This window comes from Miniopterus natalensis, chromosome 1, assembly GCF_054644295.1.
Source record: "Miniopterus natalensis isolate mMinNat1 chromosome 1, mMinNat1.hap1, whole genome shotgun sequence".
In the NCBI taxonomy this organism is placed as follows: Eukaryota; Metazoa; Chordata; class Mammalia; order Chiroptera; family Miniopteridae; genus Miniopterus; species Miniopterus natalensis.
In genome coordinates, this window is record NC_142081.1 from 77,156,334 (window position 1) to 77,181,207 (window position 24,874).

Consider the following 24,874-nt stretch of genomic DNA (forward strand, 5'->3'; position numbering starts at 1 on the left):
GAATTCTAGCTTGGCCAAAACATGATTTAGATTGCTAGACACTGAGTTCTCTCACTGGGTAAGATGTTTTAATTATACTCCATATCTTCTGCTTTTGTTTTATTTCTTATTTCCCTGCCTTGGGAGTCGGAGTTAACTCCCCAGGAGTGATCTCATGAGTTTCTTAAACATGTCATTTCTAAAGACTCACTTCATATTTGAATACATTATAAGTCACAAACCACAAAGCACACAGGGACATTAAAGAGAATAAATTAAACAGAGGATGTATTTTATTTTGGACTGATCAGAATGACTCTGTACTTGGAAAGGGAGGAGGCTAAGCATTTTGGCGTGTTTGTGTAAACCAGGCAGATTCTCCCAACATGTTTTCCAATTTTGTTCTATTTTCCTGTGCTCCTGCCTGAGGACATTGACGTCTGGACAATCAATGGCACAGACTTACACATGCCTAGCGTCGAACACAAGGCTGGAAGAGCTGCTGAAATGGTTTAAAAGTTTCTGTGAGGAATCCACCACAAAGTACCGGTTAAAAAGGCCAGGAGCGAAAGCTGAGCTCCCAGATGACTCAGACTAAAAAAAATAATACCCCCAGGCATCTGTGTCTCAGCATTTAAATTATATCCCTTGAAATGCCAATTTGGACTTTGTGCCAAGAAGTAGTTGAAGCCCTTTTTCATGGAAATACCCAATAGAAGACCAATCTGTTTAAATGAAAGGTGTCTCTAATCATTTGGTATAAACATAACATGTTTTTATTTTATTATGTAACCTTGAATTATCTTGGCCCCTAATGAGGATCTTTCATTGTTTCTGATTCTCAATAATTTCATGGAATTATGTTGTCTAAATGTGTATTCTGATGCAAAAAGAAAAAAGAAAAAGAAAAAACTAATTATTGAAACAATTGCTTGATCTAGCACATTTTCTACTTTAGAAAAAGTCTGTTATTCATTAAAGAAATAATCTTATGTATAAAGGGTTGTCCCTCAAAGTGCCAAGTCCTCCTGGGGACCCTGGGATAGTGAAAATTGCCAGTAGGTTTGATTCTAAGTCATCTGACAGTTTCCACATTTTCTCCCCTCTGAATTCCAGTCTGTCTGTCTTGTTGTAGGATCAGTGACTATATGGATCTGACCCCTGTAGACATTGTGGGGAAGAGATGCTACCACTTCATCCACGCCGAGGACGTGGAGGGCATCAGGCACAGTCACTTGGACTGTAAGTACCTCTCGTGTGTGGGCACAGGCTAGCTGGTCTTGTCTTTCTGAGACCTGTTTGCTTTCAGTGCCGCTTTCTCCCTTCGCGTCTCCTGTGCACGTTTGAGAGGACTGTCAGCATACGGTGAGAAGAAGTGAGACATCAATCACTTCAACTTACGTTGGAATTAGATTGAAAGTTGGACCTCGGGCCCAGAGAAATTGCTGCATCTTTAGGCGCTCAGCGGGCATTTCGTGGTCTCTTGTACCTTCTCTCCCATAAAGTGATGGCGGAACCTTTGTCTTAAGTGCTTTCCTGACCCTTTCATTTTCTAGGGAGCAACTTCCACTCTGAAATTTGTGGTCTTAGTTTCAAAATATACAAGGGAAAAGACAAGTTCAAGCAGGCCAGAGCCTGTAAAATTCCTACTTGACTAGCCACGAAACCAGGGTAAGGGGAAGCCAGGGACAAGGGCAGAGCACATGGTGTGGACACGGTGGCTCTCAAGGGCAGTCTTTTCTCACTGTATTTCTGGAAAGAGGGTTATTCAGAGGAGCAGGTACCTCCATCTCCACACTCCTGGGAAAAAGAAACTAATCTCAGCTCTTTGAGTCCAGTTCCCAGCTCCTGACCTGCAGGCTGACCTCCAAGGCACCTTTCGTGGCATTGAAGCAAAGCAGGACCAGCAGTTCTGTGGCTGGGTCCAGGTGGTAACCCGCACACCAGCGCCCTCATGAAGTTGCCCTCATCACACTCAGCTGGGCTGTTCACAGTGTGGGCGGACGGGTCTGCCAGCCCCACAAGGCAAGAGGCACTGATCTGGCAGACCTCTCAGAAGGGTCTTTCTTCTTCCAACCAGAGGCCCTTTTTATGACCTTCCAACAAGGGGAAGGCCCTGCCAGATTTCTTCCTAGAAGGTTCCGAACCCAGTCCTGAACTCTGTTTTTAAACACATGCAAGGTGCCACAAATGAGATGGTACACCTTGAAGCTGAAGCGGTTTTGTCGTAAAAGCAGCCAGGTAGCCCTTGTATTTCCTCCCCACTCCTTTCCTGCCATGATTGAGGACAACAGTTGTTCACTCATTTCAAACTCAGATCTTCAAAAGGATAACAGTGAGACAGCAAGCTAGCCAGAGGCTCAGAGTGCCAGCATTTTGTGCTGTGTTTTTAACCCTGAACTAGCAACAGTGACCTGGGACCGAGTCAAATCTGTACATACCCTGGGCAAAGACTGCCCATGAGGCTGCTCCCCAGCAGAGGCTGCTCCCAGCGCGGAGTGTGTGCCCTGGTATCGCACACCAGTATTTAGGGGACACACTTGTTGCTGTGAATGAATGGGTGTTGTGTATTGCAGAGCAGATGGCTCTTCAATTAATTGGATGTGGGGGGAGGGGGAATGAGGCTGTTTCCTAAAAGGAAACATTAGGGGGTTTTTTGTAGCTGAGAATTTAGAGAAAGTGGAGAAAAATCAGAATCTTTAGAGGAAGCTATTTATGGACCAATATATGCCAGAGAACCCAACTTTCAAAATGAATAAACTGTAGGACACTGTCGTAGACCTTGTGTGTAGGGGGAGAGGGGTGCTTTTTCATTTGGGAATCAGGTCTAAATTCAGAAACCTGACGCTGACAAAAAAGAACTTTGTCATCCTTGGTTATTATTTGGAAAACATCATGCTTTCTCTCTGGGATTTGATTTACAGCTTGGAGAAACACAATTCCTCGGGTACAGTGAGCTAGGGCAGTTCATTTCTTCCCATAAAGCAAAGGTCTCCAACAAAATATGTTTGATGCCATTCTTTCCGATCTACTTTTATCTCATTTTCAGTAACCGGAATAATTTAAGAGTGCTGAAAATAGACAACTCTGCCATTCACTATTGTGCTAGTCTCCTAATTTTTCTGGTATCTTGCCAGCTAATAAACAGAGAAGGTATGCTTTCAAATTCTGAGATTTTTTTCATTACTTGATATTGACATACTGGCTATTGCTTTATGATTTAGCCTACTAACAATGATTGAGTTCACTCTTTCAACTCATACACATGACTTCTAATTTTAAATTCTTTTAATAACCTTAAACACATGAAAAACAAATAGAATGAGCTGATAATTCTGCACAGTAAAATACACTTCACATATTTAGCTATCACGCTGTGGAATAACTCCACAATGTCAAGTAGCACACAATTAGTAAAACCGTAGGGGGAGGAAAAGGAGTGTTTTGATCCTGAAGAATTTTGATCCTAATCAGATTGAAATTTCATCGTTCTTGTAGTGCTTAATATCTTCAGTCACACACACACACACACACCCCAAACTGATGCCAATGTCAGGTTTTGCATTCTGTGACCGAAATAAAATGCAAAAATATACAAATGCATCTTGCTTTGTACAATAAACATTAGCATCATTATAAAGTAAGATTGAGTCTAAAATTGTGTCATAGAATGTCCCATGTTTACCTAATTCTCTAACTAAAGCCAGCCCAGTAACAAAATGACAGAGCATGTAATAAATCCTGGTTGTGTAAACATTGGGAGAAAAGGCAAAGCGCCAGCACAGCGTCTTGCTTGTCCACAGCCCTAGGCTGTTGCTGAGGGATGCCTCAACTGTGCCTTCTTGGCAGGAGAAGGTCACGGTGACATAGAATCAGCTCAAGAATAAGATAGAATTCTAAAACAAAGGCATGGTTAAAAAATAAACCACATTAACTATTTAGCTTTTCTTCCTAGAGCTATTGGCACAATTCCTGGTTCTGACCATGAAAGACAGTTTTTAGTTATGTGATGATATTTCTGATACTTTGATATCTGTCTTGTGCTCCAGTTTATGGATAAAACTTTAAAAAAAGACTCAATAGACTTTGATAACCTATAATGCTATCTTTATCACTTATATCTTTGTTCCTAGCATAGGCATCTGCAAATCCTTAGGTGAACTTGTCTCTAGAATAAGAAAAGTAAAAGGAAATCTCAGCTGCACCAGCATTTGACAACTTTGATAAATTGAACCAAGAACTTTGGACCATCGGCTCTCCCATTAGGTTAGCACAAGATGCCTAATAGTTCACTGGATTTCAACATAAAGAATCACTAAAACTCGCATTATCTATATCAACATGGTGAGTTAGTGAAATTTTACTGGCATTCTAAAACCAAGGGAGTTTCAGGTCCTCTTTTTTCACACTGTGAGCAAAATCCTCTTACTATTTTTTTCTTTTTGCCACCTGACCGAAGTCATTGAACCCAATCTCATTGATTCTTTAGGCCAAATTGACCAAATCAGCATGTGACGGTTTTAATTTTAAACCATTCATATTAGCAGTTATTTGAGCATCTTTGCCTCTCACCCTCCAGTTCTCTATTGCTCAGGAGGTACTGACCTCAGATGACTAGTCATGTCACCCTAGAGTCTCACATTCCAGTTACCTAGAGTATCTGAGCCACCCTTGAATGTGAATGGATTAGCACAACCATCTACTACTCTACTTCTACCAGCGCCTGAAAAATGGAAGGGCAAATTGCGAATGCTAAACCAGACCAAGAAAATCGCCCTGCATGTCTCTTTAGTCCCTTTAATCCATCCAGCCTTTAGTCTACAGAAGATCGGAATTTCTCTTGAGATACCCCTAGGGTGCTTTCCTGGTCAAATCAGCAACAGCTCTCCAAAACCTGGAAAGAGTGGCCTGAGGGGCACCTTCCTCTACCAGCAAGGCTCAAGGCCCTGGGGCTGTGGGACTTGAGAGGAAAGAAGGCAGAGAGCACAGAGTGGTGGCAGCTCTCCCTCCCGGAGCCCTGCAGGATCAGGGCTATCTCAGAACAAGAGAAGGACCTCCGGCGCGTCCGTAAGATTCTGTAGAGTTAAAAAGCATCGTCTGCCTCATATATTTGGAGGGCATTTAAAACAAAATACAGTAGCCTAAGTGTTTATTTCTTAATTACTAAATTCTATACTTCCCAACAAAACTAATGCGCAGCTACCTGGCGTAATGCACCCCATGCTGCTCTGCATCAGCGCCCCCCCTTTCCTCCTGAAGGCGCCTCGTGGCCAGTGCAGGGGCTGCTTCCTGCAGGACTAATTAGCACATCCCCTTCCCAGCCTCGGCCCCCATTGTAATTCCTTCCCAGCTCATTTTTTTCCACAACGGAGCATCAATCAAAGTAAGTGCCCTGCCTGCCTAGGAAACACAAGATGTCCTCCATGCATTTGTCATCTGCCACACAAACAAAGGGGGAGCTTAATTGCTGATTTGGGTGCCCTGCCACCGCACCCAGCGCCGGGAGGCGGGCAGGGAGGAGGGAAGGCGGCAGGCAGGATGGGCCTGGCCTGCTGGGCGCGGAGCGCAGGGGCCCCTCTTCTCTTTTCTGGTCTCAGCCTTTTCAGGGCTGGCTCTTCAGGGATCTAGATGCAACCTCATCATTGGCTGGACGTTTTTCCCCCAAATCAAGTGATTTTTCCTCCACTAATGTTAGGAATCGGAAAATTCCCAAGCGTGTTATAGCTACCATGTCTGACTTCTTTTTCTTTTTTCTTTTTTCTTTTTTTTAATATATCTTTATTGATTTCAGAGAGAGGAAGGGAGAGGGAGAGAGACAGAAACATCAATGATGAGAGAGTCACTGATCGGCTGCAGCCCGCCACCCAGGCATGTGCCCTGACCTGGAATCGAACCCCAATTGCCTGGATCCCAGGTCGATGCTCAGCCGCTGAGCCACACCCGGCCGGGCACATCTGACTTCTTTCAAAAGCCAAGTCAGCCCGTATCATGTGCCTGTCCACTAACTAAAAAGACTGTCACACGAAGACAAAATAATGCCAGGTTTTTATGCGGGAGTGAATTTGTATTATTATTTGATGTATTTCTTGGTGGGGCAGGGACGGGTGGCGAATGCTGATTTGGGCTTTTCAAGTTCAAGGACAGGCACGCTCAGAGAACAGAGACTAGCAAGGGCCTAACCACAAGCCACCGTCCCTGCTACAGAGCCTTACGGAAATGCAGGCTTCATGCCTACCCTGGGCTCACCGAGTCTGAATCTGCAGGTGACAGGATCCCAGCTGACTCAATTTATGTTAAAGCTTAAGAAGTACTGACTGTATTAATATTTAGAAGGCATTATTTTACATGGAGTAAAAATAAATACAAATCGACTAAGGATTTAAGGGCTTCATTTTCCAATTGGATAAATTTATTAATAGCAGTAAAATATGAGTAGCGAATTGGCTCTCAGGGTATCTCAATCAGAGTTCAAATGAAATGAGTATGTGATTACTTGCTAAAGCAATGAACTTCTTTAAAAAGTTGTAAATATCAATGGAGAAAGTTGAGTATAAAAAGTAATAATAGTCAACTTATAATCAAAAGGCCTTCCGTTTTTTCCCCAGGTTAATGTTTTCCTATGTACTTGATTACATGTGTGAACATTCCTGTTCCATTTTCCTGCTCAAGTTCATCTAACGTTTGTGAGCACTTACTACCTGTAAAGCTTGGGGGTATCACCAGAAGGTTCCAAAAATAACTAATATATAGTCTCTAGCTTCAAGGAGCTTGCATACTAATAGGATAGCATAAAACAGCCAGTTTTGAAAAAGTGGCATAAAATGAGAACTATTAAGATGTATAAACAAAACTCAAAAGCCCAGAGGTGGGGCAACCAAGGGGGGAGAGAGAAGTCTCCCAGAGGCTTTTGCCCCTAGACCTTGAAAGGCGATGGCAAGAAGCCAAGATGGCAGGAGCTGTTGCGGAGGCCGGCTGAGAGCATACCCAGCTTAGGGAGCTTAGAAAAGGCCACAAATACAATCGCACATAATCGTTTCTCTCTGCTCAGAGAATTGGCCAAAACTTCGATTTGACTGATATATCCTAATATAATTCTATTAAGGGTTTTTTCCTTATTACTATTTTAATTAGTAGCTGCTTTTCTTATCTAAAAAAAGAAAAAAAGACGACAACCTGATATTTGAGAGAAAATAACCCATAGCTCTTATAAAGCATTATCAGGGGAAAAAAGTACTTCTAAATCATCCATTTTAACCGAAAACAATTAACTTAAAATCAATTCCATTACTACTTATAATGGCACCTTGTTCTTTATCTTGTATAAACTACATATTTAAAAAATACTTTCCTTAAAATAGCGATTTAATGACACCCTGCATATCTCAAAAAACCGCAAACGTTTTTTACCCAAATGAGCAGCATATGATTTAATTTGTGCATGTCTTTAGCATGCAATGTTTTGTTTTTTCACAATATAGGGTTAACTGAGAATCAGGTTATTGGAGCCCTTTTATGAACTTCCACATCCTTTGTGGCTTCTGAGAATTTTTGGTGGGGCATGTCAGCAAGAATTCATCTAGTTACAAATAACAGAAAACCCAAGTAAAATTACTTGTACTTTCTCTGTAATTGTCTTTAGCTTCATGATCAAAAGACAGCTGAAGCACCACCAATGGTCAGTTCCTCACAGGGCGATGTCCATGGTCAGGAAAGGGTCAGTCGTTATTTTGTGTTTGTTTTGGAAAGAAAAGAAAGTATTACCCTAGACCCTCCAGTAGAGAGACACCCCCTTATGTCTCGTCCAGCGTTTCATCAAATGCCCAAGCCTAAACCACACACTGGCAGGGGTGGAATTAACATGACTGGTTTAAACAATCAAGGTTTATCCCCCGGGACTTTGGAGGAGACCATCAAACATAAAACCCCAGATTAGAGCTGTAGCCAGAGGAGGTGACGGAATAGCTGTCCAGTGAACAGTCAACAATCGGGCTACATGGGAGAATCTGTAACATTTTCACAACAAAGAACTTGGATTTCTGAAAATCTGCAGAACAAGTGAACAAATGGAATTTGTCTGGGCTGCTTTAAATATTACTGATTTTACGGAACACTAGTTTTGTATGCCTGTGCCTCACCACTTTCATGTTTCTTGTTAAAGATGTTTAGTGGACTTAATGAAGTGACTGCATCCAGAAACACAGGGTCCCGAAGACATAAAATAAATCTGAGTGTAAGATCCACCCATCCCCTTGCCGGTCTGGAGTTCCCCTGCGTTCCATCTTAACCTCCCCAAGACTCCATCACTCTTCAATTCTAAAGGGAGAATTCACCCAGGCCAGACACTCCCCTCATCCCCCAGCTTTCCTGGACCTGCACATCACTTTCCATCATGGTTATCACTGTTATAAATTTATTAGTGACAATAACTGATAAAAATCTATCTCCCATTCAAAGGTAAATAGAAGTAAATCCTTGGTTGGGAATGAAGAGAGCTTTTCCAATAGTCTCGCACAGTAGGGAGACCCCCCTGAGTCTTACTGTCAGCGCTCCCTCCCTGTCCCAAATGTAAAGCACCCACCCGCAGGGGAGCTGGAATTTCTGTGACTGGGTGAGTCAGCTGCAGGAGGAGAGCCCGGGGCAGGTGCCTGGCACAGGGGGGCACTCAAAAAACACCTAGCGAAGGAGTGAGTAAATGTACCGTTTCCCTCACTTCCTAGCTGTAACTCTCAATTCCATGCTGAAGAGTTCACAGCTTCTCCTTTATATAGCAAACCCCTACCAAAAATAAAATAAAAAGTAAGCGTGGGACTAAAAAAATCCTCTGTCCTTAACTATTTTAGGTAGAGAGGGGCAGGAAGGAGTGGTACTGAAGCTCCCTCATGGGACTGAAAACAGCTTGAAAAAATATCTGCGATCTCAGATGTCACTCGTGCCAGCAATTACTTTGAATCCTTCCTGTCCTAGGACACGATACCATCAGTGTTTAAAAGCTTTAGTCTCCAATTCAGTACATTATCATGAAGAAAAGGGGAATTTATTTTTTAAACTTAAATTGACATGTTCTGAATCAATGAAAAGTTTTCTGCGTGATTCAATATTAACAGTTAATAAAAATCTATCAATTGGCTGGGGTATAGGAAAAAACCTCTTCTGAGGTTATAAATCACACAGAGAGCAATTCAAGCAGGGCCTGTCATTAGTGTATTAGGGGGAAAATCCATAGATGATGCATAGTTGTCCACAGAACATCCACAGGTCTTCTGTCCTTAAGCTCGTAACTCAGATTAAGTATCAAATATCATTAAACGTTACCAAATATTGCTCAGCACATAGATTTGCAAAAAAAACCCTAAAAACCAATTCGTGGATGCCTGCTATTTAAGACATCTAGCTCACTAATTGCAAAATCTATAGGAAAGTCTGCACAGCATCAAAGCCTTGGTTGATCCTATGAGCGATTCCAAATGAAAAACTGGCTCCGTTGCGAGTAAATAAAGCACTTAATGCAGTTTCTGGCTCTAATGCCGTTTCTCCTGTGGGTTTTGAAAATGACCTTCCTGCAAGCATCAAGGACTGTAACTTTTTAGATGAGGAAACTTGTTCTTGTTTTAAGTCTATGTCAGGTTCATTCCCCTATAAGCCCACAGTTTTCAAAAGCACAGGAAAAAGTAATCCAGAATTTAAAAAAAAAAAAAAAAGTCCTGTTTCCAGGATGAAGTTGCCTGTCAGACTGCCTTGGGCCTTAGGTGGAAAAGCAGAGATTAAAGAGTCAGTATTCTTTTTCATGTTTCATCTGCCAGTTTTGTGAATGTAGAAAGAGAACCAGTGGCTACAGCAAAGCACCCAACTGTGGTATTAAGTAGATAGTGTGATTCTCCCCCCCCCACACACGCACACACATGCACACACTCCATGTTAGTGAATTCAAAACTAGTTTCTGAGCTGCTGGCCCGGCCGCTGTCCGCAGCCACTGATGACGGCACGTGGGCGGGGTGGGCGCCGCAGATGCAGCCTCCGGGCGCCGGGCCATAAGGCGGCTCTGTTGGCCCGTGAATGCGGGAAATCTCTGATGACCTCACCACTTCCTATTTATTCTATACTCACCTGAATGCGCCAAGTATCGCAGCCTTTCAATGCATGTGCGAGCCACTAAAATGTCCTTTTGTGAGACACTCTGCTTAAAGGCCTCTTTTGATACGCGTTCTCCATCTCCTCTTCAAGCTGAATTAGATGCTTCCTTCTTTTTAGGACACAAGTGACTCACTATTTAGCGTCCCTGGCTTTGACTTTGCAGGACAGCCCAGCAGGAAGAGGCCGTGTTCTCCTTTATTCTCCATATTTCTGAAGGCAAACTTGGACCGATTTGTTTTGATTTACGAACAGAATTATGTTCCTGACACGGACACAGGCTGCCTTTATGTCCTTTCAGTCACCAGTCTCTCTCTGTGGACCAAGTTTTCCCAAAGAAAACTGAACTGCCTCTGTTGGTAACTGTGCAGAGGTCATCGGATCTGGAGGGACGGGAGTTTCTCTCCAGGCAGTGCGCTGCCCCCCCCACCAGTAAGCTCAAGCCCACTGACCCGGTGACATTTAAAAAACAGAGTCAGGAATACTGAGCATCCAGTCCTTGGCCGGGAAAAGGGGGGTATGTATTTGACGTAAAAGGTCATGTGTTCAGTCATGTGTTCTATAACGTTGGCTCTGCAATTTTTTTTTTTTTTTTTAAATATATCTTTATTGATTTCAGAGAGAGGAAAGGAGGGGGAGAGAGAGAGAGAAACATCAATGATGAGAGAGTCATTGATCGGCTGCCCAGCCCGCAACCCAGGCACATGCCCTGACCGGGAATCGGACCCTGATGGCCTGGATCCTAGGTCGATGCTCAACCACTGAGCCATGCCGGGCCGGGCTCTTTTTTTTTTTTTTTTTTTAATATATCTTTATTGATTTCAGAGAGAGGAAGGGAGAAGGAGAGAGGGATAGAAACATGAATGATGAGAGAGCCTCCTGCACACCCTCTGCCAGGGATCAAACCCACAACCCGGGCATGTGCCCTGACTGGGAATCGAACCTCTGTCTCCTGGATCTTAGGTCAATGCTCAGCTGCTGAGCCACACCAGCCGGGCTGCAATTTTCTTTATATTGAACCGTATACACCACACCCTTCACAGTTAGGGGTAGCCGGTGTTCTGATGCTAACAGCCAAGACGTGTCAAATGAGCAGGGCTGGAACAGCTCAACCAGGAGGAGTTAAGGCTCTTTGTCTCTATTGTGTTCTTCTCACAGTGGACTTGCCTCTGGCCTCTGAAGAACACAATTTGCAACTCAGGCATCGTCAGCTTGGGAGGTAGGGTGGTACTGATGCCAGGTTCATGGTTTTCCTCAGAACAGCAGCAGCCAAAAGCAGTGGTCACTAGACTGCAGAGTACAAAGGAACAAGTCGTCGCATGGTAGCAGAGGTGTTCACAATTACACCTGGACACTGAGATTGGAAGTGACCCTGGGAAAAAGGTGCTCGTCCTCCCTATGTGTTCATGTTTCCCCTATAACACCTAAGAAAAGGCCACTTAAATGTTTGGGGATCCTTTAATAAAAACTAATGCCTATAGCACAACTTTAAAGACATAATTTTACAAATGTTAGGATATGATTAGTGAACTCAGTGAGGGACACACAGGCTGCACTACCAAAAAGTTTGGAAAGCAAAAAGTAAATTTTGGCATAAATCAAAAAGAAGGTGCTAGGTCAGGTGTCTGACCACATCATGATTTAAGATTAAAAACAGGGCCCACACATACATCTCCTCTCTCTAGTTCCTCTCTTTGTAGTTTGAGCATGTTGTTATTAAATTACTCCTGGAATCTTTTCAGGGGACTTTTAACCATATTTTAAGGACTCTCACAGCAAGTGACTTACATCATGCTTATTTCTGTTTCTCCCCATACACACAAAAAGATTTTATGAAATAGACACAAAGGTCTTCTCATTTCTATCTCAAGCTAAAACTCAAAAATAAAAACAATAGCCACTGGATTAAAAGAATTGAGAAAGTTTTTGTGTTTTTCAAGTTGTCTAATTTAATACAAACTAAAAATCTTTTTCAAACTGGCACCAAGGTGGCTCTTCTTCTTGAGCTGATTAGGACCACATGAGCTCAGGAAAAGCTGTCAGATCCTGCCTCTGGCACAGCTGGAATGATCCAACTGATTTGCCAGTATGATTTTTTTAAACTATAAAAAAAGGAAGAAAGAAGCTTCATCCCAAAGTCATAGATTTATATTCTGGAGCCCCAAGAAAAAGTTTTTCCTTGTTCATTTTATAAGAAGCAAAATTCCATTATGACCTCTTTTATGGGGCCTCCTGAAAAACAAAAGCAACTGGGCAATACTCTGATCATCATGTGATGCCACAGTGGGAGCTAACTCACTGCCTTATCTCTAGTTATGTAGATTCCCACCAACACGTGGGTTCTTGTTCAGAAAACACTAATCCTCAGGAAATAGTCATGATCTAAGACCATGCTAGAGTGTTTTCCTTTTAAGAATTCTGTTTGTCAAGCTGGCCTGGAGCAAATTAATGGATTAGGTCAAACTTTTCTTCAGCCATCCAAGCATGGCTCCCAGATCTGCTTTGTGGTGTTGACCCTGGTAAGTTAAGGCACTCAAGTAGCTCCTGACTCCCCAAGGAACCCCTCCCCTCGTCAGTCCTTTCATAGCCACTTCCTCACATCAAAATGTACCTGGCCTGACTCTTTCATTAGATCCCCTCCCTTTGCTAGACGGCCCTTGGACTGGGTGATAGAGAACGCTGCATTAATGTATTTATAGGCCCTAATTAATCTGTATTTATCTTCTCAGGAAACACAGATGCACTTAAACAGACCAAGAGCCACACAGCCTTAACTCAAAAAGATGACACCACCAGGGAGGCAGACGTTTTGCTGGCTGTGCATTTCAGAATTGAGATTTGGTTTCTCTGACTGTTTTTAAGAGAGAGAGAGTACTAGGAAGAGGGGTGATCTTTATGTTGACTCTGCACATTCTAATTTGACTATAATTCCTTTCTCCCTTTGACTCTTTCTATGCAGTGTATTCTGGGGATATATATGTATTTTAAATTTGCCTTCTTTTGGTCAAAAATCCAGAACCCCCAGCCATCTCAGTGATCTACCATATCAGTGTTTTCTCTTTGTGCTTCAAAAAAGGGGCTTCTTAGCCTCTTTGCCTTTGTCAAATAACTAAAACCATTGGAAATAATTCCTTGTTCCAGATACATGGCTGATAGAATTATACACCAATCCCTGATTGGGGGGGCTATCAGTTTTCTCTGAAAATAGTGAGCAGAATTTCATAACCCCTTGTTCCTCTATTAATAGTTGACCAGGTTGAGAGGATTTGAATAAAGCACCTCTTGTTGCATGCAACGACGGTTTGACAGAAGAGCTGTGTGGCAGAGTTAGTATTTTACTGCTCTTGGCTTCGGCACGCGGTCCTGTAGCCTGGGAAGCCATGCATGCAGAAAGGCAGAACTTACAATCGCCCACAAAAGGCGAGGACAATGCTACCTGTGGAGCCTGGCCACCAGCAGGAGATGACGGTTCCCGGCCTTGAAAACCCCCGAAACTGTTGAATGGTTACGGAATAGGACTTGCCACTGCTTGAAGCACTCATCAAAGCAAGGCTTTTTCAAGCAACTGTTAAGATATATAATTATTCAATTTTACAACCATCCATCTAGTGTATCGTGAGAAAAAAGGGAGGAATGGGAGAAAGGCATTGAAGTTTATATGTTTATGGATATAATAGGTGGAGGTTTGATTTTTGATCACTTTCCGAGCCAGGAAGAGCGGCTCAGACAGGAAGGGAAGGGCTTCAACAGCCTTAAACACAACTCTTTTCCAAAGTGACTTCCCTTTACTCATCCACCTCCTCCCCCCCAAAAAAATCAAAATGTACTTCATGAAACTATTGTATATGAAGCACTTATTAGCCGTAATTAAATGGACAATATGAATTTACTACGTCTTTAGGACTCTGGCTTGTTCTGGTTTAGAGCAAGATGATTAATGCAAATACATATTACTTGAGATAACCATTTAGCAGCTAATTTAGCCAAATTTATTACAGCAGTTAGAGCTTTTTCATTTTAGCAGACGGAGACAAGGACATGCCAAAAGCGGGCGACGTGGACGAGGGCACACTGCCCTCTAGTGGCCAGCCAGCTGGCACGCTTCTGGGGGGTGTGGCGTTGCTGCCATGTGGAGCCAGCAATAGCAGAGGGCTTTGCACGTTTCCGGCATTTCTTTAAACCATTCCCATCCATAGCACTTTATTTCAGGGATGATTTACTGCACTTTCCCCTTTTACTAGCTCCAGAGTACCCAGATACAAGTCAAATCAATTTCGACTTGGCAAGATTTTGGTTAAAGTATCATTTTTAACATCTGCATTTTAAAGCTCTCTTTCAGTGGGTATTTAATGGCACCGTTTCACATTACTGATTGTTTTTACTTGTTCCTTCATTTTGGGCCATATTTCAGAGTCTGTGTGGAGCTGTCATTCTTTTTGGCTCCAGCCAAGTCAATTCCGTGCCTCCCTTAGGCCAGCGTTTCTCTCCGACTTGGTTGGGAAATTTATTTTGTTCCAACATTCCGTAAAGTCTCACCAGAATTTCCCCTGACTGACCAACGTAAATTTAGCTCATACATGGTCTATAAATTCTGTTACACAAGATCAAAAGGAACAGATGCATAAGGGCGCTGGTTGACATTGCTCGCTCGCGCTGAGGTGAATGATCAGAGACCGAGGGGTGAAGCATCCTCGGAACCACTGGAATATCCAGAATCTGAGAGAGGTCTGCCTCGAAGCTATGAATAAATCCGTACACATTTGCCTCTGTAGCCATCCGATGGCAAACCCATTGGCAATATCCACACTGGATCAGGTATTCTGTGAGCCACAAAGATTTGTAGGCCTTTTATTCTTCCTTTCACACCAGGGCTGTCCAGAAGGGAACAGAGTCTTGCTACAAATGCTAGTATCTCCTCACTGGGGAGATGCTGCTCCACTGAGTTGGGGATTTTATTTGTTCTGCTCATGGCATTTTGCGTTGAGCATACAGGGGCGCCCAGGCTTGATGTGGCCCTCCCCTTTTGAAGCTTGAGGTTTTGCGGACATGGCAACCATCTGGTCCCAGTCTTAATACTCAGGGCCTTCTGTTTTGTTTCCCCCAGTGCTGAACAAGGGCCAGTGTGTGACGAAGTACTACCGTTGGATGCAGAAGAATGGAGGCTATATCTGGATACAGTCTAGCGCCACCATAGCTATTAATGCCAAGAATGCAAATGAGAAGAACATCATCTGGGTGAATTATCTTCTTAGGTATATTTTCTAATTCGTTTTTGCTTCTGTTTTAGTGATAAAATAGGCAGCCCAGTCGTTAGTAACTGACATGTTGTATTATCTTTTGACAGTATCTGGTGTGGAATTATGTGGAAATTCTGCTTTTCTTTCCACAAGATTCAAAGGAATAGGAAAAGAGCAAAGCTATGCTGGAAGGATCTTCCAGGGCAGATTCACAACATTTTCAGTAATTCTTGGTCTGTCAACATTTGGGCAGTTCTGCAGAAGTTGCTTTGGTTTCCCTACAAATGCTCAGGCCATAAAAAGAATACAGACTTTTGCCTACAGCTGAAGCCTTCAAAGGCACCTCCTCCTCTCCACCACACATACACCCATTCATACACTCCAGTCCTTGTGAAAATTGAGCCAAAGGGGATGAAAAAGGAGTCGCAGGGTACATTATAGTTCTCCTGTATTCCACCCCGTCAAAGCCCTCGGATATTACACAAGGTTTGATTCTTTAGGGGTTGAAGTTTTGATAAGCAAAGTGACTTGTTTTGCTAGAATCAAGATAATATCAGTATAAAAATGAAGGCAACCTTCTTTTGCCTGTTCTGTGATCTCGGGCAAGTTTTAATGTGTCCTCAAACTTACATTCATGAATGTGGCCAAGCTCAACAGCTTCCTAAATTCTAACACGCAATGCCATTTTTCAGTCCTTCCTCCTTTCTGCCTTTGGGTTCAAACTAGCAAAAAATTAACCAAGACCAAAGCCTGGGTGGTATGTGTTTGGGGACAAGCTTTGTGGGAGGTTCTCCACCAATCCTGTCATGGAGCTATGGGAATGTTCAGCTGGCTCCCTCCCACCACTGTCATTCCACTCTCTGGCTTCTCTTGGCCTGCAGCCACTAAGCAGGGCCCACACATGGTCCGAGTAGGAAAATTTCCAATAGGTCTTATGAATGGAAGTTGTTGCCCTTTGGCTGATAATCTAGACAGGGAGTAGTTGAATCCCATTTTTCTTTGAGACAGCGGACCGGAGCTGAGATGCTGACAACCATGGCTCATCAGCACACCAACCCTTCAGAGTGTGTTCATGCACGTTGGTGATGACCTGAAGGCATGAATGTGCTTGCTACCAATAGCATATCAATCAGACGCTAATGATTATTGCTCTAGCGAGGGCTTTAATGTGCACCACTTAAAAGAGTCTTCATTTATCTACTTTCTTTTTCCTTTTTTGACCTCTTGACTACTCTACACCAATTCTCTCTAAAGGTATGTGTATTTAACGTGGATTTCTCCAAGGCCTGATTTCCATGCAATCATGGGTTTGTGACATCAAGAAATCCCTTTACATAGAGGTTATGGAACAGTGGCAATATGTCATACAGAAGGTTATAAAAACTTACATGCCAAAGAAGAAATAGAATAAGGTACTATGGCATTGGGAATCTTTTGTTAGGCAAAAATGGGGTTGGGCCAAGGAGACCCATTATGATTAAGAATTAGACATCGGTAACAGGGACACCACAGATGAGCAGATGTCTGTCTCCCATGCTGATGTACTAAAACAAACTGTATGGTTGTTATTCCCATTCAGGGAGATTTCTTCCTATTTGGATCTTTGTTACTATACCATCAGCCTCATGACTTCCTACTCTGCTTCCAAATGGAGGACAAGGGAAGGGTTAAGGAGAGGTCAGCCCATACAACTTTGGATTAACGCTGTTGGTGTAGCCTAGGACCACCTGGTACAAGCTCATGAGTGTTTGGTGATTCTAGTCCATCTAATTATATATGGAGAGGAAGGAATCAGTTTGGGTACCAAAGACAACTCCTCAGGCTCAAGAGCCTCAATCTCAGACATGCTCGGCCTGTTTCAGCTAACCTAAAGACTCACTTTGAGTTCCCTAATAAAAGACGGTAAGTTGGATGACAAGTGACTTGTGAACCTCCATGCCGTCTGGACCAAAGGAGAGTAGTATAGATGGGCTTTAGCAGAAGAAACTCCACCAAGTGGTAACTCATTGGTATCATTTCTATAGGTTAGAGACCGAGTAAGAAAGGGACCTGGCCTTGTTAAACAGCAACTATTGCAGTTTGTTTTTCTTTCCCACATCCTTGCCCTTTGTTCTTCCCTGAGCAATATTATCATGCTCCCTCTTCCTGCTCAGAATCCCTCACCTCTGGGCCCCATCCAGGCTTGTCCTTCTCTGTTCTGAAATTATGACTCCCCAGTCTTCCTCCCACTCCTTCACAATGCTTGGTAGCATTACAGACTCAGAGTATTCAGACTGCATTGGTGCTAAGGCTACCTTCCCACCATTAGTTCCATCTGATTATCTAGAGAAAGCTCTGCTGCTGAAGCTAATTCACACTAAGGAGTAAATGCCTGATAATCCATCTTAGTGAATTAACCCTCCCAGGGACATGTGCAGTTTTAGTTACTGAAACAGTTCCTATATTCTTTAATATAGGAATTTCACTATAAATTAGCAAATGACTCAGTATTCATCTATTGTAAGTCTCTGGTTGGCTAACCATTATGGAAAGATAGAAAAGGCATCTCCCATTTTGAGGCAAGAGACTTTCCTTGTGGCTTCAAATTATAGTAGCCTGTACTGCTCATACGTTAGGCCCACGTTGGGGCGGCATTTCTAGAAGACAGCTAAGTCAAACTGACCGAATACTCTTCTCTATTCCAGAAGAGGCTTGTTTCTGAATTAAAAATAGAACAAAAATTAAACGCATTTGTGCAAGTGGGGTTAGATCCATTCCATTAGGGCCTCTTTCACACTGGGAGTCTCCCCACTGCAATCAGATTTCCAGCTAACAAGCTACAGGTGTGCACCACATGAGCAGATGAAAATGTGATTGTAATGGGTGTGTTGACAGTTCAGTAGCCATAATCCATGCATCCCAAGGTGCACCTGTGCATCTGTCAGCTCTTAGGCGCTGAGGGCTCCATCCCCACCCCCCCCACAGCTTTGGAGCCATCTGAACGACAGAGAAGCTCCATCAAGGAGCCGAGACAAGGGTCCTGAGGCAGTGGACTCATCAGGAGCCAAGAGAAGACAGGGCACATCAGGAGGTACGGGAGTGAGCTGTCAAGAGTACTTCTCCTCCTCCCTTCCCCCCAGGGGTTCTACTGGGAGGAATGTCAAGCAGCACAGTTCCCTGGCCCCCAGTGGTATCTGACTATTTAAAAGCTTTTTAGTTGCTTTCATGCAGCAGTTGGGTATTCAATCATTGTGGCAGGGTGCACCTGTGCCCCAGCACATGCGCCCAAGCTTCCGTAAAGTCCCGTGATGAGCTGAGAAATGATTTCATGTTTAGTCTTTTAAAATCTCAACTCCAAAAGTTCGGGCCAAGGAAGTGGGAAGAAGATGGTCGAAAGCAAATCATACAGAATGGGCGTGCCCTCCTGATGAATGCCTCCCTTCCCGCAGCAATCCTGAGTACAAGGACACTCCCATGGACATCGCACAGCTGCCCCATCTGCCGGAGAAAACTTCGGAATCCTCGGAGACATCTGACTCTGAGTCAGACTCCAAAGACACCTCAGGTATTACAGGTATTACTACTTCTCCATGTTCTGCAGCTATGACCTGCCTTTCCACTCATGAGGGCTGGGCCACGGCCAAAGGGCCACCGTCAAAGCACAGCAACTGGTCAGATTTTCTATAGAGACTTATGTCACATGGATTATTACTAAATCTCTCTCTCTACACACATATGTATACATGCACTGTACTGATACCACCACTACATATACACACACACATGTGTGTGTGTGTGTGTATATATATATACACACACACATATAATACTTATATATGTGGTAGTATATAAATATATACATACACTTATGTGTATAAGTATATACATATATGTATGTTGTGGTATATATTTATATACATATAGGCATAGGTATGTTGCAGTGTATAAATATATGTACAGATATACTTCATGTCAGCCCTCCACTAACCATACAGAAGGGGCCCTGCCCTAAGCCCATAGCTAGCGCTGGCCTCTTTACCAGAAGCAGACAGCAGGGCTGTCTCTGATGCTCTAAGGCAGACTCAGACTTCACACCCCAAATAGTCGCATCCTCACCAAGCTGCAAAAAACCCTGAGCCTCTTCTAACCCAACCTCGTCCACCACGGAAAGGAAGGCCAGAGTAGGTACATGATTTGTCCAAGGATCTAGTCCAGGCTGCCATCCAGAAGCACCACAGCAGAGCCATAAAACCAGCATCATCCCTAAACCTTCCGAGGTTGTATTACTGGGAAAATCCACTCTCCCTAAGATGTGTTGGACGGCTAGGGTTCCAGGGCCACTCCCCATCCTTAGGGTACTTGCTCTCCAGGTTTGTAAACACATATCCCTCCACTCCAGGCACAGCCTCAGGGAAGCGAGGGAGGTGAGGAGCACTTGCTGGCAGCAGAGGATCTGATTGTTTTCCTGTCTCCTAAACTGCATTCATTTGAAAGTTCTGTACTGGGGCGGAAGTTCTAGAATAGACAGCCTCTGCTCCTCATTTACACAGGGGACCAAAAATTCCCTGCCCCATGGAGTCTATATTCTAGTTGGAAGATATAGAATTTAATAAAAATAAATAAAACATAGTGAATCAGATGGTGGTGAGTGCTACAGAGAAAAATAACTAGGAACACTGTGGGTTTCCATGAATAAATGTCACCGGTGGAAGGTGCAAGCCCTCTTTAGGACATCGCCTGGCTCACCACCATTTCCCCGTGTCCCTCACCCCTTGCTCCAGGCTATTGCTCTGACTCCCGGGGTAGTTCTGCAGGCCCTCCCAAAGGTTTATGTGCCTATGAATCACTGGGGATCTTACTCAAATACAAAATCTGGTTCAGTAGGCCCGGGGGGAGGCCTGAGATTCCGCATTTGTAACCACCATCCAGTCAGGCCAGGACTGCTGGTCCTTGGCCCCACTTTGAGTCCAGATCAGCCAATCTAGGCCCTCAGAAGAGAAAGTCAGGCCTCCCGGTGACCAAGCTGGTGGAGAAGCTGAGGACAGGCGAGACATCTCCCCCACAGCCCCCGCAGGCGAGGGGCGGGTTTGCCCTTCTAACGTGGTTTGTCTCCTTTGTCTCTCCGGGTCCCCACCACCCCCGCCCCGGCCGGCCCCACACAGAGGACAACGAGAACTCCAAGTCCGACGAGAAGGGGAACCAGTCTGAGAACAGCGAGGACCCGGAGCCCGACCGGAAAAAGTCGGGCAGCGCCTGCGACCAGGACATGAACTGCAACGACCAGGGCCACAGCTCCAGCAACCCCGACAGCCGCGACAGCGACGACAGCTTCGAGCACTCGGACTTCGAGAACCCCAAGGCGGGCGAGGAGGGCTTCGGGGCGCTGGGCCCCATGCAGATCAAGGTGGAGCGCTACGTGGAGAGCGAGGCGGACCCGCGGCTGCAGAGCTGCGAGTCGCTGACGTCGGACAGCGCCAAGGACTCGGACAGCGCGGGCGAGGCGGGCGCGCAGGGCCCCGGCCGGCACCAGAAGCGCAAGAAGCGGCGGAAACGGCAGAAGGGCGGCCTGGCGAGCCGCCGGCGCCTGTCCAGCGCGTCGAGCCCCGGCGGCCTGGACGCGGGCCTGGTGGAGCCCCCGCGGCTGCTGGCCTCCCCGCACAGCGCCTCGGTGCTCAAGATCAAGACGGAGATCGCGGAACCCATCAACTTCGACAACGACAGCAGCATCTGGAACTACCCGCCCAACCGCGAGATCTCCAGGAACGAGTCCCCCTACAGCATGACCAAGCCGCCCAGCTCCGAGCACTTCCCGTCCCCGCAGGGCGGCGCGGGCGCGGGCGCGGGGGCCCTGCACGTGGCCATCCCGGACTCGGTGCTCACGCCGCCCGGCGCCGACGGCGCCGCCACCCGCAAGACTCAGTTCAGCGCCGCCGCGGCCGCCGCGGCCCTGGCCCCGGTCGCCTCCGACCCGCTGTCGCCCCCGCTCTCGGCGTCCCCGCGGGACAAGCACCCGGCGGGCGGCGGCGGCGGCGGGGGCGGCGGCGGGGGCGGCCCCGGCGCGGCCAACTCCTTGCTGTACACGGGGGACCTGGAGGCGCTGCAGAGGTTGCAGGCGGGCAACGTGGTGCTCCCGCTGGTGCACAGGGTGACGGGGACCCTGGCGGCCACCAGCACGGCCGCGCAGAGGGTCTACACCACGGGCACCATCCGCTACGCGCCCGCCGAGGTGACCCTGGCCATGCAGGGCAACCTGCTGCCCAACGCGCACGCTGTTAACTTCGTGGACGTTAACAGCCCCGGCTTCGGCCTCGACCCCAAGACGCCCATGGAGATGCTCTACCACCACGTGCACCGGCTCAACATGTCGGGACCGTTCGGCGGCGCCGTGAGCGCGGCCAGCCTGACGCAGATGCCCGCGGGCAACGTGTTCACCACGGCCGAGGGACTCTTCTCCACGCTGCCCTTCCCCGTCTACAGCAACGGCATCCACGCGGCGCAGACTCTGGAGCGCAAGGACGACTGAGCGCCCGCGCCCGGGCCTCGACCCGCAGCACTTTGCACCGAGCCGGTCCGCGCCCCGCGACGCCGCCCGCCCCGCCCCCTTTCTTTAACCCGCCGGGTTCCTCCCGTAAAGATATGTTTATTTTTGGCCTTCAGAGGGTCAGATGACCAGTCGCCTGCCTGCCATTGTGTCTCCTCCTACGGTGTGTGTTGGGTTGCTCCGCTTTTCCGTTGCATCTTTATTAAGATGTCTTCACTGCGTCTATGCCTCTGCCGTAGAATACTCAGCCCTGGGGTCAGGGGATGGCTCAGGCGACAGCCACTGGGTTTTCCCTGCGTAAAGGTCTTGATGTGATCAAGATTGACAGAGACAAGCGTCAGCAAGGTGCCCTGTTTGACCAAGTCAAAGGAGAGGGGGTGGTTTTGGTTCTTGTTCCTAATTCCTTTAAAAATAGGGGGATAGTATTTTAGAATTTTATGCAGAATTTAATTCTCTTTTTATGGTTAAGATGTTGAGATTTTTCTTACTTGCACATAAAAATAATTTGGGTTCTTAAACTTAATTTCTGGCCTGTGACTAGAATGTTAAAAAAAAAAAAAAAACCCACAAAAAAAAAAAAAACACAACAGTTGGACTAAATGTTAATTACTGAAACATTAACTTAATTTCTAAAACCATGGTGCTATCATTTATTAATCTGTAACGTCTTCATACAAAATGCAGCTCCTGGGCTGAGTTTTGGGGGGGAAAAAACAATGTGTTCTGTCCTGGTCTGGAGTCCGTTGCTGCAGTCTCCTTGGTTAGTTAAGACAGAGCCCTCATTAACGTTTGCTGCAGGACTTAAAATTTTTTACCTCCCAGCTAACACACATAGCCTCACATTAAATTTAATGGGTCTGTAAAGCCCTTTTTAAAGGGGGTTTTGGAAAACTCAATCAAACTGATTGGAGGAGCGGTTTGGGTACATGCTGCCTTTGTTGAGCTTTTTTTTTTTTTTCTCTCAGTCTGACTGAGGCTAATTTTGCAACATCAGTAACACTTCAGAGTAAAAGAGGAAAAATATTTAACATGTTTTAATTTTTTTCATTTCTTGCTCAAAAAAAAAAAAGGAAGTTTGTATTGGGGGGGACTGATTTGATTTGACAGAATTTTTTTCCCCTTTGGTTCTCTTATTTCTAGGTTGGAACCAATACAGTTTAAAACTAAAGAATGGGTTAATAAGCTTCAAACAGATAACTGCAACTGAAACCTGCACATTAAGTACAAAAAAAAAACAAAAAAAAAGAAAAAGAAAAAGAAAAAAATATCCTATTTTGTCTTTGTTGCCAGAAATCCGTGTAGTGTCAGACACTCCGAATGACTGTCAAGTATAAATTCTTCTTCCACTCCATTTTTGGCAGCTGTTTGTTAAGGCATCTAATAACAGATGTGAGACCTGTAACCTGTGCCGTGTGTACGTGTCCCTGGCTGTCGTCCATTGCGGTTTCCATGTGTGTTTCTATATGCAGTATATACTAAGCTAATGTAGTTGTTCTGTCCTTTGTCTTCTCTGTGCTCTATCTCTAGTCCGCAGTGGCCCAGTCCCATCCCCGCCGTCCTAGTGAATCAGTGGTCCTTGGGGTTAGTGGTGTCGTGTGGTGGCCTTCCTCTGTGACGTCACCCCTCTGCTGCTTCTGCTGTCTGTGAACCTTCCGTTTCACCTTTTAAAATTCCTGCTGTTGCTTTGCTGGTGTATATTGTCCCCACCTCTCCTCGTTTTCCCTTCCCCTCTCCTGTCCCCTTTCCCTTCCTCGTCTTTCCCTCCCCCCTTCTCCAAAATCTTTTTCATTCTCAGAGATAAAAAAAAAAAAAAAAAGACTCTTAACTAGCTCAAGGTTAATGGAGCCATTTTTCCCACGTGGAATTCTGGGCATGACTCTTTCCTCTGGAGCGCAACTCAGAGCACTGAAGAGTAATGCTCAGGCGTAGGAAATAAATTGATGCCGTGTAGCCTCCGTTGTTAACATCCCCAGAGTCCCTTGTGCTCTGCCTGTAAGCAGTGGGTGCTTTTCTTTGGTTTCCCTCCAGGTTGGCCGATGGAGCAATATATAAAGCAATTACCAGTGAGACAGAAAATTATTTCAGAGGTCAACCAACACTTTTTAAACACAGAAGGGGAAGGTATAATGGAATCTAGAAGTGTCATATGTATTTGTTTATGCGTGCAATGCTACTAGAGTAACTCGGCTGTCTTTTGAATGTCACCGTGTTGAGTGGGTTCCTCTAGGACCTTTTATTCCATGAGTTGGGCCCAAACCACTGTGGAATAATGGCAATATAAAGTCAGCTGCCACAGACTGTAATAGTGAGCTTGGGTGAGGGATTTAATAGGTTTAGAAGGTGAAGGCTAACCGCAAAATTTAAAGACTAATTTTGGAAGCTCTATTCTAGCTATCGAACAATCAGAGGAACGCACCTATCCGCTACAGAGAACAGCTAGACAGCTGTTGTTGTTTTTTTCTTTTATAAATGTTTCTGTGTTGTGTCAAAATGATTTCTGGTGATTTAAACTAACAGATAATCACAGCTGCTGTCTAAATCCATAGTGTTAAAATTACAAAATGGAAAAAAAAAACAAAAAAAAACAAAAAAAAACTTCATTACCTGTGAAGACTGTGTCTGTGTTTTTAACTATTTCTTGTACAAATATATGAAAACTTTTATGAGGAGACTGGTGCCAAGTAGCTGAATAATGGGGAAAGGGATGTTCTGTTCATAAAAACCTTAGCAGTGTTACCAACTCTACCGCATACATATATATAAATTAAAACGTTACAAAGCGACAGCCATGGTACCTTTGTTTTGTGTGAAGCTAACCAGACCTAACTTCCTGAGTGCCTGGCTTATTTTGAAACATTTTTTTTTTCATTGACCATTGATAATGCTGCAAATCAGAAATGTACATACTTCATTTACAACAGGGTTCTTTTTATACTTTTGTAGATTCTCATACATGTCACATACATGGTTGTCTTTATGTAACTTAATTTTTTCATCCGCAGGTGCCATT

General features: G+C 44.9%; 1 protein-coding gene across 1 annotated transcript in view; it reads left to right on the plus strand.

Annotated features, from left to right (window-relative positions):
* NPAS3 (neuronal PAS domain protein 3) overlaps window positions 1-24,444 on the plus strand; it is a 594,829-nt gene extending 570,385 nt beyond the window's left edge. Inside the window, exons 8-11 of the mRNA XM_087817177.1 lie at window positions 1,115-1,221; window positions 15,212-15,359; window positions 18,773-18,888; window positions 20,486-24,444. Of these exons, the coding sequence (XP_087673303.1) occupies window positions 1,115-1,221; window positions 15,212-15,359; window positions 18,773-18,888; window positions 20,486-21,846 (1,732 nt within the window). The 3' untranslated portion in view covers window positions 21,847-24,444. The remainder of the gene's footprint in view (window positions 1-1,114; window positions 1,222-15,211; window positions 15,360-18,772; window positions 18,889-20,485) is intronic.
* The last annotated feature ends 430 nt before the right edge of the window (window positions 24,445-24,874 follow it).